The sequence below is a fragment of the Panthera uncia genome (assembly GCF_023721935.1).
Source record: "Panthera uncia isolate 11264 chromosome A3 unlocalized genomic scaffold, Puncia_PCG_1.0 HiC_scaffold_12, whole genome shotgun sequence".
Lineage (NCBI taxonomy): Eukaryota > Metazoa > Chordata > Mammalia > Carnivora > Felidae > Panthera > Panthera uncia.
The window spans coordinates 20243026-20258501 of record NW_026057579.1 but is presented as its reverse complement, the minus strand read 5'-3'; the positions used below and the strand labels follow the sequence as shown (position 1 = coordinate 20258501).

The 15476-nt window shown below is 55.2% G+C and overlaps 1 protein-coding gene across 1 annotated transcript in view; it reads right to left on the bottom strand.

Annotated features, from left to right (window-relative positions):
• DNMT3A (DNA methyltransferase 3 alpha) overlaps nucleotides 1-15476 on the bottom strand; it is a 99343-nt gene that overhangs the window by 47447 nt on the left and 36420 nt on the right. Inside the window, exon 3 of the mRNA XM_049652453.1 lies at nucleotides 13105-13209. Within this exon, the coding sequence (XP_049508410.1) occupies nucleotides 13105-13209 (105 nt within the window). The remainder of the gene's footprint in view (nucleotides 1-13104; nucleotides 13210-15476) is intronic.

Genomic DNA, 15476 nt, shown 5'->3' with positions numbered 1-15476 from the left:
CCTGACACAGACCCCGAACCCATGAACCTCGAGATCACGATCTGAGCCAAAGTCAGACGCTTAACCGACAGCCACCCAGGCGCCCCTAAATCTCATTTTTCAACTCCCTACTTCCAAAATCACAGGTAAACCCTGATCAACAGTTTGGTGAGTATATTTTCTAGACTTTTTTTTTTTCTATGCATCTACAATCATGTGTGAGTTACATGTTTATACATATGTATTCGCACACACATCCAGATCCAGATTTTTTTTTTCTAATAGGGTATCATACTACTCTGTGTTCTATAACTTGCTTTTTCACATAACAAGCAGAGCGGGCATCTCTCCATACCCGTACATATGGATCCGTCTCCTATCTCACAGCTGCTCAACATTCTATTGAATGGAGGCTCCGTAATTTATTCAAGCAGTTCCCTAATAGTGAGCCTTTGGGGGGATTTACTTTACCTACAGTGAACCCCGAGCACTTCACAGTTCTGTGCACCTGTGTATTTCTGTAGCTTGGAGTCCCACAAGTGGGCTGGCTGGTAGAGGGCCCGCCTAAGTGTGAGTAAATAGGCCAAATCCCCTCCAGAGAGTTGTACCACTCAAGTGCACCCTGACGGCCCGAGAGAGAGCGCTGGTCTCCCTCCCCGGCAATCTCCAAGGCCGCTTCTGCTCTAAGGGTCTGTATCCCCAACTCTGAGCCCGCTGCTGCCATCTGTTGAGGAACCTCCAGGGTGGCAAATAGGGACAAGGGTCTTGGGGACAAAAAAAATAAATCAATCAAAATAAAAACCAGAGTCTTCCCTGGACAAGGCTCCAGGCCAGGCCTACAGAGCAGCCTGAGGCAAAGGGACCGGCCGAATGGGGTAGCTTGGGGCAGGCCTGCTTCCAGGAAGGGAAGCTCCCATGGAAAGCTGCAAGTGTATGCAGTCCTCAGAGGCTGGGGGTGGGGTGGGGGCTGTAGCAAGAAAAAGAGGAGGCCTCTGGCAGGAACAAGAAGTCCTCCTGTTAACCTAGCCTTGGGCACAGAGGGCCTCCCAAGCCACAGCCAGGAGGCCAAACACAGGAACACAAGCGAGCAAGGAGGCCCCGTCTTTCTCCTTAGCCTCCATCTCTGAGTGTTGGGACCTACACAATCTGTCCAGGACTCAGATGGCCCTTCCCACCTCCCTGCTCAAGCCAACAGGGTTCCCTGGCCTAGCACGCCCCTCCCTGGTACAAATCCTCTCACCTCTAGACAGCCCAGGTAGAGTAGGGCATATCCGGACCCTCAGGGCACCCCTAACGCCCAGCTGTGTCGGGCACCACAGAGCCCTAAACATGGCACTCCCAGGAAGACGGGGTGGGGGTCCCGCTGGCCAACTCAGGCTGGGAAATTCAGGTCAGAGCCAAGCTCTTACCGTGGCCGCGTCCTTTTCCCCTCTGGCCACTTGCTGCCCACAGACACCTCAAGTTGGGGCAGGCTCCCAGCCCCCCAAAGCTGCTCGAGACAACCCTGCTGTCACTAACTTCCTGCCTGGGAACCACATGGCCTGCTCTAACCCTGGGACTCACTTCCTGTTGATCGCCAGCTCCAGCAGAGAGAGCCAGGAGGACCTGTTCTAACACCCACGCTGCTCACACACCCCTCCCAGGCCCGCTCCGGGAGGACCTCAGTCTGCAGCAGACCCCACACTCTCTCCAGAGGTGGGCGAATCAGGGGAAGGGAAGCACTCTGCACAGCTCCAGCCCCAGGGTTAGTTCGGTGGGCTGAAATCCCCCCTGGATCCCACACAGTCCTCACCTCCTCTCTTCCCAACCACACCACCCTCCACTGCCCATTCTTTCTGGTTCTAGATGAGTCTGCGTTAGCCAAAGCTCTGGAATTGGGGGAGCTGCTGACTCCAGCCCAGGCCAGCCCCTGAGACAACTCAAGACCCCCCCCCAGCCCCCCAACGCTGGGATGCCTGGCTGGCTCTATTGGTAGAGCATGTGACTCTTGATCTCCAGGTTACAGGTTCAAGTCCCATATTGGATATAGAGAGTACTTAAAAATAAAATCTTGAAAAAAAAAGAACCCTCCCCTCCCCAAGCCAGCAGTAGGTCCTCACTGGCTTCCTCTCTGGGGCCCAGGCAACTGAGCAGGTTGAATCCACCTATAAGAAACCTCTGAGAGGAAGGAAGGAGGTCCACAGGCAAATGAACTGAAGTGACTGTCCAAATCTCTTGGAGGGGCTGCGTACACTCTGAAAGGGACATCTCGGGTGAGGAGCACAGCCTGATCCACATCTGGAAGCCACCGGGAGAGCCAGAACTGCACCCTTCTGCCCCCACCTCCATACCTTCCTCCCAGCTCCTTCCTCTCCTGTCCCCTGTCACCCTTGGGCTTGTCCACTCCTGGAGGCAAGGAGTTTGCTTTATCCAGCTCGACTCAGCAGGAGCAGGGCACCTGCTGGGCACTCAGTATTCATAACCGATTCTTGCATGCCAAGCTTAGGTTACAACTCAGAACACCCTGCTCATCTGCTGAGAGGCAGTTTCAACTTAGTTGCAGGTCAGATGTTAACTTTAAAATTCGGTTTTTGTTTGCTTTTATTTCACAGTTGCCTTGAAAGGAGACACAGCGGCACACCCTGAGACACTTATTTTTTCCCATGGAGGTGAGGGGGAGGGGTAGCAGCAGAAGCCCCTGGTCCTTTCAGAAGCCACCAGCAGCAGCTGAAGGTGACAATTTCAGCTTCCTCTGCTTCTCACCTGTGGGGCTGGGGGGAGGGGCGGCAGAGTTGGCAGAATGGGAATGGCGGCAGCTAGCGCCCCATCACATCTCCCCCCTGGGGGCAGGGGGCAACAGTTATGGGTAAAGCCTGATCCCACTGCCCACGATGTACCTACTCTTGCCTGTATGCCCCATTATGGGTCTTCAAACCCTGCCCACCGCCTCCTGGGGTCCCTCAGAATTTGCTGACCTTTGCCTCCCTTCCAGGCAAGACCCCTCCACTCTGGGACAATGGTTCCTCCACTACCGCTACCCCCCTGCCTACCACCCCCGCCTCGGGCTCTCCTGTGAGCAGCTTATTTCAAGCTGGCAAATGCAGTGGTTCACAACCGGGGGCAGCTTTGCCCTCCAGAGGACATTTGGTAATGTGTCTGAGACACTTTTGATTGTCACACTGGGCTGGGGCTACTGCTGGCTTCTAGTGGGTAGGGGTCAAGGATGCTGCTGAACACCATACAAGAACAGGGCAGCGACCACAACAAAGAATTATTCGGCCCCAAATATCAACAGTGCTGCTGTTGAAAACCCCTGGGCTGAATGGGGGGCACTGAGCAGACTGCCTTTTTCTAAGAACCCTTTTTTAAAACGTCTTAAAAAAAGTGTATTGTGGCAAAATACACCTAACATAAAATTTTACCATTTTAACCATTTTCAACTGTACAATTTAGTGGCGTTAAAGCGCATTCATACTGAACAACCATCACCACCATCCGTCTTCAGAACTTTGTCATCATCCCAAACGGAAACTGCACCCACCACATACTAACTCCCCACTCCCCGTGCCCCCAGTCCCTGGTAACCACTATTCTACTTTGTGTCTTCTAAGGAACATTTTAAAGTCTGCCTGTCTCTTACACACACACACACACACACACACACACACTCCCAGCCAGGCAGGTATTTGTGCTAGGCCCTGTCCCCAGGTCACAGTCAGCCCCTCCAGCCCCCCCACCCCAGCCTGGCAGTAAAGGTGTTGGGGGGGGGGGGGTAAAGTCCAGTCCAGAGGTCACCGAACCCCCAGCCCACTGCAGGCACGTTTGTTTACCAAGCCTTCCACACCCTAGCTCGTTACAGCACGCCTCTGCTACACTTCATTATTCACCATGTGTCTCCCTCGTAGACTCAAGAGTTTTGCCTTACGTCTCTTTTCATTCCCCTCCCTTCCAACGACTCCACCTACAGCTCCCTAGCACTGAGCACGCGGCATAAATATGCACATGCAATTAATAAATGTAATTATCACAGTCGTCCTGGTGGGTAGCGTTACCCTCACTTTTCCGAGGAAAAAGGCACCAAGGCCTCTGGTCACACACCTTCTAAGTGGTAAAGCTTCCAGAATGACCCAGGTACGAGAGAGGCATTTGAAAGCCAGCTCCCTCTTTGGGTTGAGTCTCTGGAAAAACCCAACCTCAAATCCCAAGGGTTCCAAGGAGGAAAAGGAGGCTTTGATGTGCCTAAGCAGGGCCAGGGAAAGGCTGCCGGCTGTTTCCTTGGCAGCAGCCACAGCAGGGAAAAGCCGGAGGCAAAGCAAGAAGCAACCTTCGGCAGTGAACCTGTCCAGGCCCCCGCCCCTGTTCACCTCCTCCTCTGTTGGAAGTCTGGACCAGACCCCAGAACACCACCCCCCCCCCCCAGATGAGGCCTCGTCTCCCAAGGTGGGGCAGTGTGCTGAGGTTCCAAATAAGGAAATGACTTTCGAGAGGCCCTTTATTATAATAATAATATTTACACACAAAAAATTAAAACCTGGCAAATAAGAGATGAGGAAAACAATACAAAGGAGGCGAGGCCCAGACATCTGAGGGCACAGGAACCCATTCACTGAGGGTGCCAGGGCACAGGGACCAGCTGTCCAGGGCAGCCCCACGTGCAGGCTCACCTGGGCCCAGGTGTGGAGGGGGCCGGCCCAGGGCCCGGCCTCTCTTACAGGAAGCCCCTGGAGGCCTGAGTCAGGTTCCCGGGCTGGTTCTGGGCCCCTAAATGGCTCTCCCTTGCAGCCCTGGAGGCCAGGGCTGCAGCTAAAAGGGGCCTTCTCTCCTGCACCCCAGCGCAGCGCTGGGGCGGGAAGCCCAGAGGCCGGCAGATGTGGGGCGGCCCCTCCCACCCCGTGTTACCGCCGTTGTGCCTTTAAGGCCCTTGGCAGCACTCAGCTCTGTGCCAGCCGGGAACCCTGGCATCCCGCCAGCCTTGGCCTCTTGATTGAAGACACACAGTCACACGCACAGACACACAAGGGGTGCGCCACCTTCCGGAGGCACAGCCCGGGAGATGCGCGGGGGAGGCGGCAGAGCGGTGTCCACAAAAACACACACACAGTCCCCCTCTCCTTGTACCCGCAGGCCCGTCAGCCCCCCACCAAGCCCTGGATTCTCCCAGGCTGACTCCTGCTACAGGTTGACTTCAGCTTGCAGGGCGGCCTGTCCCACAGCACTGGCGCTGGGCCCCACACTCCCCCCTTCGCCTCTGCCCCAGGCCTTCCTGCAGCCCCTTCTCCTGGCGGCCCTCGATCTGATTGGCTGGACGTGGCCTTGAGGCAGGGAGAGCCAGAGAGGTCCACGCATTGCCAACTCCCAAAAGAGGTCCCCAAAGCCTCCCTGCTCTGCCTTCCTGAGGTGAATGGAGGCAGACTCTAAGCAGATCGCTCTACTGTGTGTGTGTGTGTGTGTGTGTGTGTGTGTGTGAAAGAGACACAGACGGACAGACACTGATTCTAGGAGACAAATTCAGGGCTCAGCAGAGCCTCAGAGGTCACACAGTTTGCGCCCCTGCTGGCCATGGCAAGTGCGTGCAAGAACGAACACGCCTGGTGGTGGCCAAGCCACTCGGGGTTCTGCCTCCAGCAGGGACACCCGTCCACCTGGAAGAGGGCCTGGCTGTGCTCTTTGAAGTCAACCTCAAAGGATTTCAGGATGAGCTGGAGGCTCCCGTTAAAAAGCCACCAGGTATAGAAGACCCACATATTTAGGTAAATCTCTTCTGAAGTTATTTCTATTTTCAACCCCTACCATCCAGGCCTGGGGTTTGGTAAGAAGGAAATCCACCATGGAAAATGGGGCTTTCTTTCTCTGTGCTTCCTGTACCTTTCTAAAGTTTCAAAGGGGTACCTCCCCACCCCGCCCCACTGGGGTGCACCACAACCCCCCCCCCCACCTCACCCCTCAACATGATTTCACAACTTCAATCGCATCCCCTCTAGCCTTTGTCTCTCCGGACTGGGGAGCCACAGTCTCGTCTGTCCTCACTTGGCAGCCCTGCCTTCCCCTTGATCAAGCTAGCTGCCCTGCTCTGGAACTTTTCCAGTTCGGTTATATCTTCCTCGAGGTGGCGGGACCAAAACGCACACAATTCCCTAGGTGATGATGATGAAAGAAAACCAGCGTCAACAACTCTCTCCGGGTGCATGTGCTGGCGAGCACCCACAGGAGCACAGGAGTGGTGCAGGTGCAGGGCGGGTTCCAGAGAGGCCCACGGGGTCCTAGGAAGCCCCCTGGAGGCCACCCCTGGAGGGAAGCAGGGCTTTCTCTGGAGGTGGCCCTGGAATGTGTGACTCTGGGGAAGGGACCAAGGCGGGATGAAAAGAAACAGGGAATTTTGGAAAAACAAAACAGAGATTCTGGGATTTCACTCAGATGCTCGCTGAGACCAGCTATCTAGAGTGACCTCTGCGAGGGCCCCTGCCAAATCTGCTCTCTTCCAGACGTCTCCATCTCTGACAACAACACTGATGCCATCCATGGGGCCTGCAGCATCTCCTCTCTCCCCTCCTTCTCCCCGGTCCGCAGCGGTCAGCAGTGTGGGCCCCGCCAATTCTGTCCCACGCTGCCTCCCCTGGCAGGCTCTGGGGGTGTTTTCTGGCACCGCCCCACCTCACCCTCCTATCTCCCTGCAGTCTCTCGTGCTCAACCCCCCATGCTCATGGATGCCAGAGCCGGCTGCCCAAAACATGACCCCCATTGCTTCACGCCCCCCACCCCCTCAAAAATCTCCTAGATAAACACACTTTTGAGAGGATAAAGTGTAAACCCCTCGGGCCGCCTGCCAACTACCTCTCCAACCGCTATCTAATGTGTTCATAAATGAAACCCTCAGCCACTCAGCCACACCAGTCAGCTCTCAGTGCCTCCTTCAGTGCGCCTTCCTCCCTCCACACCTTTGTTCAGGAAGGTCCTAGGTAGGAAAGTCTCCCACTTTTCCCTGGACTTGTAAACATTACCTCCCTTCCCAGGCCCAAGTCCAGCTCCTTCCCCCCCAGCATGTCTTTGGCACTTGAAGACCAGACTACCAGCCAGGCTCTCGGTCCTGGATGCCACTGGCAAGTGCCGCTTTGACCCATCAGGTGCAGGAATGGGCAGATGAATCTGCAGGGCATAGTTACGAGAGGTCTCTAACCTCCTAAGATGAGCGACAGAACTGTTCTCCCCACACTTCGGAAACCACGGACAGACGGGTGCTAGCACTGCATCGAGGCACCCTCACAGGCAGCGAAGCCCTCCGAGGGGCTGGCAGCCAGGACTGGGAGATACTTTCTGAAAGTTTTGTGCATAAAACCCAGGGGGCACCAAGTCACTGAATCAAGGTTCCAAAGATCGGTGAAGGAACCATTCTGACCTGGACACAAAGAGGGGATTTGAGCTCTGTCTGAACTTGGAGACGAATCAAAAGTTCGTATTAGGTTGGAAAATGAGCCAATACTGCAAACGCCCAACAGCTGAGTTAAACTGTCCCCAGCTGGCTTGAGCTGCAGTGAAATGGCTCCCTAACTTCCCAGTTTACACCCCAAGTCTTCTGCTGCGAAGAGGGGAAGCTTTGCCCTCTTGAACTCATTTGGGCGTTGTGTCAGAGGCTCAGCCTCCAACGTGGAGTGAGTAATGTTGGCTTTGGGCTGGCCTGGCTGAGCTGGGCCCCTGCTCCCAACCCCCTCCTCCTCCCCCTCCCCCTCCCTTTCTGGGTTATTCTTAGCAAGAGGTGACCTCAGAATGCTCCCACTGAGCAAAAAATAACCCTGGAGGAAGTCGGTGAGTATAAATCTTCAATGAATAAATACATATAGCTAGTACACAAGGTATGGAGCCCTAAAGGGCTGGTCACTCCCCAGGGTCTGGTGGGCAAGGGCAGAAACTGTCCCTCCTAGTCCCCCAGTTGTAACCAGCATGAACGACAAAGGTGCCTGCAGGGCTGCTGGGGCTTGTGACCAGGCAGGACCCGGCTTCAGACACCTCCACTTGTTATGTCCTCAGGAGTTGGTGAACAGGAAGATGCCTCTTCCTCCCACCCTGAGGCTCGCACCCACGCACAGGCTCACACTCTCCGGCCGGCAGAAATCAGCCCTGCACACTGCTCTCCCTCCTCCCCATCACGGGCACCGGCCAGCCCGCAGGCCCTGAGCCCAGGTGCCAGCTCCCTTCCTAAGCCACGCCCAGCCCCGCACGGGCTTCCTGTTTCCTGTTGCCTGCTCGGCTCAAGCATCCTGGCTCTGAGGCCAGCGCTGCAGACCAGCCCCACTGCCCGGTTTTAATGGGCCCCCCTCTCGCTCTGAAGGCCGCTGCAGCCTTGCCCATTTACCCCCAGGCTCCCTGGTACTTGGGTTGGTCACCCTCCTCCTATTATATCTGACTTGCATTTCTCTGTATGCTTTTTAGACCAGGTCTCCACTTCTTTCAAACAGCCCTGCATTCACATTTTAACTTCAGGCGGCTTTGGGAACACCCAGGCTTCCAGAGCATGTGGCTGGCGTGGTAAGGAGGATTGAGTGCTGTGGGCTTTGCAGGCGGGAGGTGTGGAGTCCAAGTCCCAAACATCCTCTCTGAACCTCAGTCTCCTCATCTGAACGTGGGCATCGTAATGACAGAGGCCCCACCTATCTCACACAGGTAAGTAAGTCACCCTTGCACAAGGCCTTTCCTTGTAGGCAATAAAGCGCTACACGACCCTAACTACGCCTTTGCTCCTGGTCTGCGTCCTCAGTGAGGTGGGTAGACAGTGCAGTGTGGCTCAGCTCAGTGCGATGTGGGGTGGCAGTCAACGTTAAGTCCAGTGGAAGGCACGAGCTCTCTCCGTGTGCTCTTCCAACTATGCGGGGTGGAAAGGCCAGGTTTTTGGTTTTGTTTTCTCAGTTCTCAATCCAGCAAGAAATAGTACTTTTGTAAAATACAAACTCATGCGTGTGGCTGTAGTGACAGTATCGAATCGGCAAAAATTCAAAATACTTATTTTCAAGTTCCCTAAAGACGTGTAATAGTTTGAAGACCAGTGCCATCCAAGCACATGATCAGTGGGCTTATTATCTTTTTTTTAATATCTTTTTTTTTTAACGTTTATTTATTTTTGAGACAGAGAGAGACAGAGCATGAATGGGGGAGGGTCAGAGAGAGGGAGACACAGAATCTGAAACAGGCTCCAGGCTCTGAGCAGTCAGCACAGAGCCTGATGCGGGGCTCGAACCCACGGACTGCGAGATCATGACCTGAGCCGAAGTTGGACACTTAACTGACTGCGCCACCCAGGCGCCCATTTTTTAATATTTTTTTAAATGGTTTTTTTTTTTTTTTTTTTTGAGAGGGAGAGAGAGAGCAGGGGACGGACAGGGGTGGGGGGACAGAAGATCGGAAACAGGCTCTGCACTGACAGCAGAGAGCCCGATGTGGGGCTCAAAATTTCCAACCGTGAGATCATAACCTGAGCCGAGGTCGGATGCTTAACCAGCTGAACCACCCAGGCGCCCCAGTGGGCTTAATATCTTGTCTTTTATTCCTTTGTGTTCGTTGGGATTAATTTTACAAACAGCTCAGAAGAGAGGGTCATGATGGCCAAAGCGGGCTTCCCTTGCAGGACAGGCTTTGATGGGCTATGACGGTGGGGCCAGGAGAGAGAAGGGAAGGCTGTGGACCAAGCCCCCAAGGTAGTGAGAGAAATGTGGCCGGTGTGCTCAGGGAGCAGCTGGCAGACAGGGTTTCTATGACAAAAGCAGTGGACGCTGAGCACCAGAGCAGGTTCAGGAGAGGGGCCAGATGGAGCATTCCAGACCTTGTCCCATAAGAAATGAAGATTCTTGAACACAAAAGTACCGTGGACAGTATTTACTGTAACTGCACGGGGCCCCCTCTCTCTAACACACTAGGTTGACAGGTATGTCTTGTTTATCAGTGTGGCCTCCTCACCCTGGTAGGTGCTCAGTGGGTGTGAAGTATCTGTCACTGAGGGGTTACAAAGTATACTGGGGGCAGGTGGGGTCTGGTCTGGGTGAGGGTGCAGCCAGGAGGCTGATGCCAGAGCAGGAATGAGTGGAAGAGATCCAGGCCTTGTGGACAACACGTGAAGGCAGACAATGATTTCTTAGCCTTGGGGCCAGGCGAGAGTGGGGACAGTAGTGGCCGTACCTCACCCCTCCCTGTTCAGCACGGGACATGCACAAATTAAGACCCCGGCTGCAGCTGGCTCTCACGCTCAGCTTCCCCGAACTTCCCCCTCTGTGCCACCTGTCGGGATCTGAGCCAGGCTCCCTCCTGTTTCCAGGCTTAGCTGGATGACACAGGCTCGGCTGCTTCAAAGCTCTCTGGTCAGTCTGTCCCCAGGGCTGCCGCTGTACCGGGTCCCCACGAAGCCCTCCGGCTCTGCTCCTCTGCTGGGAGGCGAGGAGGCCAGGGCAAGCACCTGCTCCGTCCTGGGAGCCGACCTCTAGTGGCTGCACAAACTTCCCCGATTGCCCCCCCACAGGCTCCCTCCGGGGGCCAGGGGCCTGCTGCCTGGGAAGGCCTGTGAGCTTTTATTCCGGGGTCAGTTCTTCTCTGTTGCCCCAGAGTACAAGGGGTCCCTTTCACAACAGCTGCCTCAGCCCTCTGTCCCCCTGTCAGCATTGCCGTCCCCATGGTCTCTCTCCCATCCTGGGGCCTCTCTTGAGAGTCCGGGGGCTGCAGATGTCCACTAGGGCATGGGCTGGGCCACATGCAGACTGTGACCTGCACAGTATTGCACCGCCTCTCACCAGGGCTGCCGAGAGGCCAATGCTTGGCTCCCACCCGAAAGATCTGGTAGACCCCGGCCCCACGGACCCCCGCACAGGAGCAGGTTTATTCCACTGTCTGCCCTGCCCTTTTGGATCCACTTGGCTGTTTGCAAAGCATCCCTGGAGGTGGACAGGACAAGTGTTCCTGGCGGTTAAGTTTTCCCGATGGAGCAGCAGAAGTTCAGAGAAGTTCAGTAACTTGCTCAAGGTCACACAGCTGGTAAGCAGTAAATCTGTTTCTTCTATCAAACTGAGGTTGCTGTAGCCTCCTAAAGAGGAAAGGTTTGGCCGGGCAAGGGAAGACCGACCTTTGCTAAGCCCTGGCTCTCCAGTGCTTGCACCAATTTAACTCCCACAGGCATCTAGGAGGAGTGAATCCTTATCATCAATATTTTTCCAAGGGGGAAGCCGAGGTTCAGGCGGTGACTTCTTCAAGGTCACACGGGTGGTCAGTGGTGGAGCCAGGATTTAAACCCGGGTCTGTTATAGTCTAAAGACAGTGCCTTTCCTTCCACACTAGCCCCTGTTCCAGGCAGGGGTGGGGAGGGCATACGACCCACTGACCCTTCACCCACTTGGCCCTGCCCCTCCTCCCTCGAATTCATCCACCTCTGGACACATTTCCACAAACCGGCCCCTGACTGCCTTGCACTTTCTCTCCCGGGGGCCTCACCTCCCCTCTCAGTGATATGCCCTCCCTCTGGTCCCGGGGACTCACAAGGATGAGCAAAGGGTTGCCAGGTCTTTATTTGCTATAGGTGGTAATTCTTGTCCCAGGTGTGCCCGAATGGGGGGTGGGGGCCGAGTTCTCAGCCACAGATCATGGCCACATGTGCAGGTGAGGAATAACTGGTGGGCTCTAACTCAGCCTGGCTCCCCGCCCCCTCCCTCCAGCCTGCACTGGGGCCCTCCACCTTCTCCCAGATGCCCATGGGGAAGGAGAGTGGAGGGGCACCCTGGGAATCTGGGAGTACAGCCTGGAGTCTGCTGCAAGCTGGAAATTCCTTTGAAGTCCCGTTTTATCTTTCAACTTCATGTGAATTTTTCATCACAGGCCATAAAATATCCATGTTTGCTTTAATATTAAAATACTTAAAATTACTTACCAATTAAACGACTTAACTTCTGCCCCCCCCCCCATCTCCAAACAGAATTGGCAGTGTATGCTTTGGTACCCACAGGTGCCCAAACCTCCTGGCTCTAAGAACCTCCCCTCCCCTCCCCCTGGTGCAGGCCTCCCTCCCTCTGCTGTCCTTTTCACCATGGCCACCATTCACCCCGACTCTCTCCCCCAAGGGAGAAAACCCTGCCCTGCTGAGAACATTTCCTTGATGGGCTGAGTTACAAATCTGAGCTCCCAGCCCTCCCTTGCCTACTTGCTCTGACTCTCCCATTCTCAGCTGGAAGGAACTGAAAGAAAGGAACCAGCTGTCTTCGGTGCTGGCAAATAATTATTGCTCTGCCTCTGAGTCTAAGGCATAGGCAGGCCAGCTCTTAGAGCCCCCAGGGCATGCCCTCTGGAGCATTCTTCATCCTGGGCAACCCCGGGACTCTCCCTAGACTCAGAGGTTATGGCCCCCAGAAGCCTGGGCTTGGGACTGGCCCTGTAGCCCACACTTAAACAGCGTCAGGTTCTCCTTCTTCTTTTTTTAATGTTTATTTTATTTTTGAGAGACAGAGAGAGAGAGCATGAGCAGGGGAGGGGCAGAGAGAGAGGGAGACACAGAATCTGAGGCAGGCCCCAGGCTCAGAGCTGTCAGCACAGAGCCCGATGCGGGGCTCGAACCCACAAACCGCGAGATCATGACCTGAGCCGAAGTCGGACGCTTAACCAACTGAGCCACCCAGGAGCCCCTCTACTTATTTCTTCTGAAGGGACCCATCAGCCTGCAGCTCTCCTACTCACTTGGATCAGATGTCCAGACCTGGGTTCCCTTCCTCCGGGTCCTCAGGTGGGGCTGAAGCCCAGGGTGGGGGGTAGATGGGGAGGGGCCTGTGCAGGCTGGCCAGGGAACAGCAAGTCCTGCTGTCAAAGCCACAGGCCTGGCCTGGGGAACGTTTCAGGCTCTCTTACTGCCACTGCCCTTCCAGAAAAGTCCCAGCTCCGCCACGACTCGCAGCACAAATCCTCTGGTCTCTAGGGGTTTCCAGTTCAGTGTAGAAAACAGGAAAGCGTGAGGGTGGCGGTAGGGTTCAAAGGACAGGGAATGTCAGCGAGCTCTGCACCCGCAGGCGTGCACCGCATTGCCGAGTCTTAACGCCCCCTGGTCCCCGCAGGACACACGTCACTGCTGTTTAGTGCGTGCGTGCGCGTGCGTGTGTGCGCGCGCTGGGGGGGAGGGGATGCCATGACACTCACCAGGGGGTGCTTGCGCTTCCGCCCAGGCCGCCCCACCTTCCGTGCGGTTGTGCTGGGCTCCTGCCGCTCCTCCTTGCCACGAGCCTCCTCCGGCTCCTCTCCCTCCTGCGGGTACAGACACAGCCTGTGAAGCCAGGGCTGGATCCAAGAGGCCTCCTCCCCTGTCCCACCCACCCCCGTGACAGCCACATTCTCGGGGTCGTGCCAGGCTGTTCCTCCCCGGTGGGGACGATCTTCATCCATTTCTTGCCTGGCAAAGCTCAAGCTGCCCCTCAGAGTCCCATTTAAGCAAAACCTTGGGGAAGACTTGAGGGCAGACGCTGTTGCCCCAAGCGCTGTGGCGCTCTCCTTCCTGGCGATCACGTTTTTCTCAAGCACAGGGTCACAACACATGCTCTGACAAAAAGTGTATTTCTGGATAGGAATTTATTTATATGAAACCAACCTTACACAAGTACAAAAGTTAAATTAGCTATGTATTTCATGAATCACCTGTCCTGTAAAGCATAAAGTCACATGACACGAAATTGTAAATCTGGCGACTGGAAATCTGGGCAGCACTTGGCATGGGGACTGTGGCAAACAATGGAGGACTTTCACAGTCACTGTGATGTATCTGCCCTGAAGCATTTGCCATGAATGCCTGTCACCCCACAGGAGCATCTCGGGGACACCATCTTGGTTCATCTCGATGCCCTGCGTTCATGGAGCTCTGGACCAGAAGTTTGGTCTTGTGAGCCACCTCCCCCAGCACCTGACAGAGCCGGGCCCTGCACTGTCGTCTCATGGAGCACAGAGACACAAACCTAGAAAGTCCTCCTGCCTCACTGCTCCAGCCTGGCCACAAACCACCCACGGGTTTCTTCTGACTCAGCCGGCTCCAGCATGACTAATCACAAACAGAAACAATGATGGGGAAGGAGAAAGGGACCCTGACCCCGCAGAGGGATCTCAGGCAGCTCTTCAAACCTTCCATGATGTCAGGAGCCAAAGATGGCTTCCCAGTCCACCCTGGGGAGGGTGCCAACCCAGAGCCGCGCTGGTGCCACAGAAGAGAAAGGGAAGGCGCACAGGTTCCCTGTGGATTTAATCAAGATGTCCCTCAACATCCCACTCAACTTTCATTTTCTGTGATTTCAAAATAGCTTGTGGTTTGCCTGTCTGTGGGCGGGAGGGGAGGGTCCAGGGTGGAAAGAGAGAGTTTGCACCAGGACCAGAGACCCTTGACAGGCTCTTTTTAGGAAGACACGGCAGAGAAGCTGTGAGAGCAGAAAGGCCACAGAGGTGGACCGCCAGATGGTGGGGAGGGTTCCACGAGGGCTCTGGGAGGCCTGAGTGCGGGGGCCAGGGCACGTGCCCCCATGGGAGGCCAGCCCTCCGGCTCTGAGCTGTCCTTGGTGAGACCTCGCAGATACCCCGTATAAGAAACGATCTCTTGGATCACAGAGGAAATCTTACCCATGCAGCTTAGTCTCTGTGAAGGTTTCAGTCGAAGCTACAGAATGGCAGTGAATTTCAGGCGGAGACAGTGCTTTTGTTCTGACTCCACCACTGCTAACTGGGCAACATCTTAATCATTCTGACCAGGTAACCCGGCGTTTACAAAGCACAGCCAACGTGAAGTCATGCAAAGGCACAGGACTTAGAGCAAACCAAAATGGGGCTGAGCCCGGCTTATCCGTTAGCTATAGTACCATCTTCTCTGAGCCTCACTTTGCTCATCCATAAAAGGGGAATCTGAAGGTGTCCATTCTGCCTGCTTCTCAAGTTTTTCAGAGGACCGAACCAATGTTTTGTCCCCTTGTCTGTTTTGTCCGCTGCTGAGTTCCCAGAGCCTAGAACAGGCCCGGCGCTCAGTGAGTGTTCCGCATGCCCCCCACAGGAGGGGCTTACATAATCCCTGGCAGCAGGAGGCCTACTCAGCCCCTGCATTTGCCTGGAAAGCACTGGGCCAGACCTAGCCAAGCCTCTGACCACTCCTCACGGCCAGGCCCATGGGACTGGAATGCACAAGGCAACAGGCAAGAACGAGGCACCGATGTGGATCAGGGTCAGGCTGGGTGGCCACGGGGTCTGGAAAGACTCCTACCGCCCAGAAATTCTGGGCTACGAATGATTTCTTTAACAAACTGCATTTCTTACAGAGGGATTCATTTGGTTTTCTAACTTTTACTCTGAACTAACCTGAGAAGTGAAAGTCATTCAGAGCCCCTGAACGGCACTAAGGAACCACAATCACCACACTGCGATGACCTAAAAACAATGACACTTGACATTTCAGGACCCATGAGGCCGGTGCAGCCCGTGCAGAAGCCTTCAGGGGCCCCTGAGAGGCAACTGCTGTGCTACCCGAAGACTGCTGTAAGTTGGCC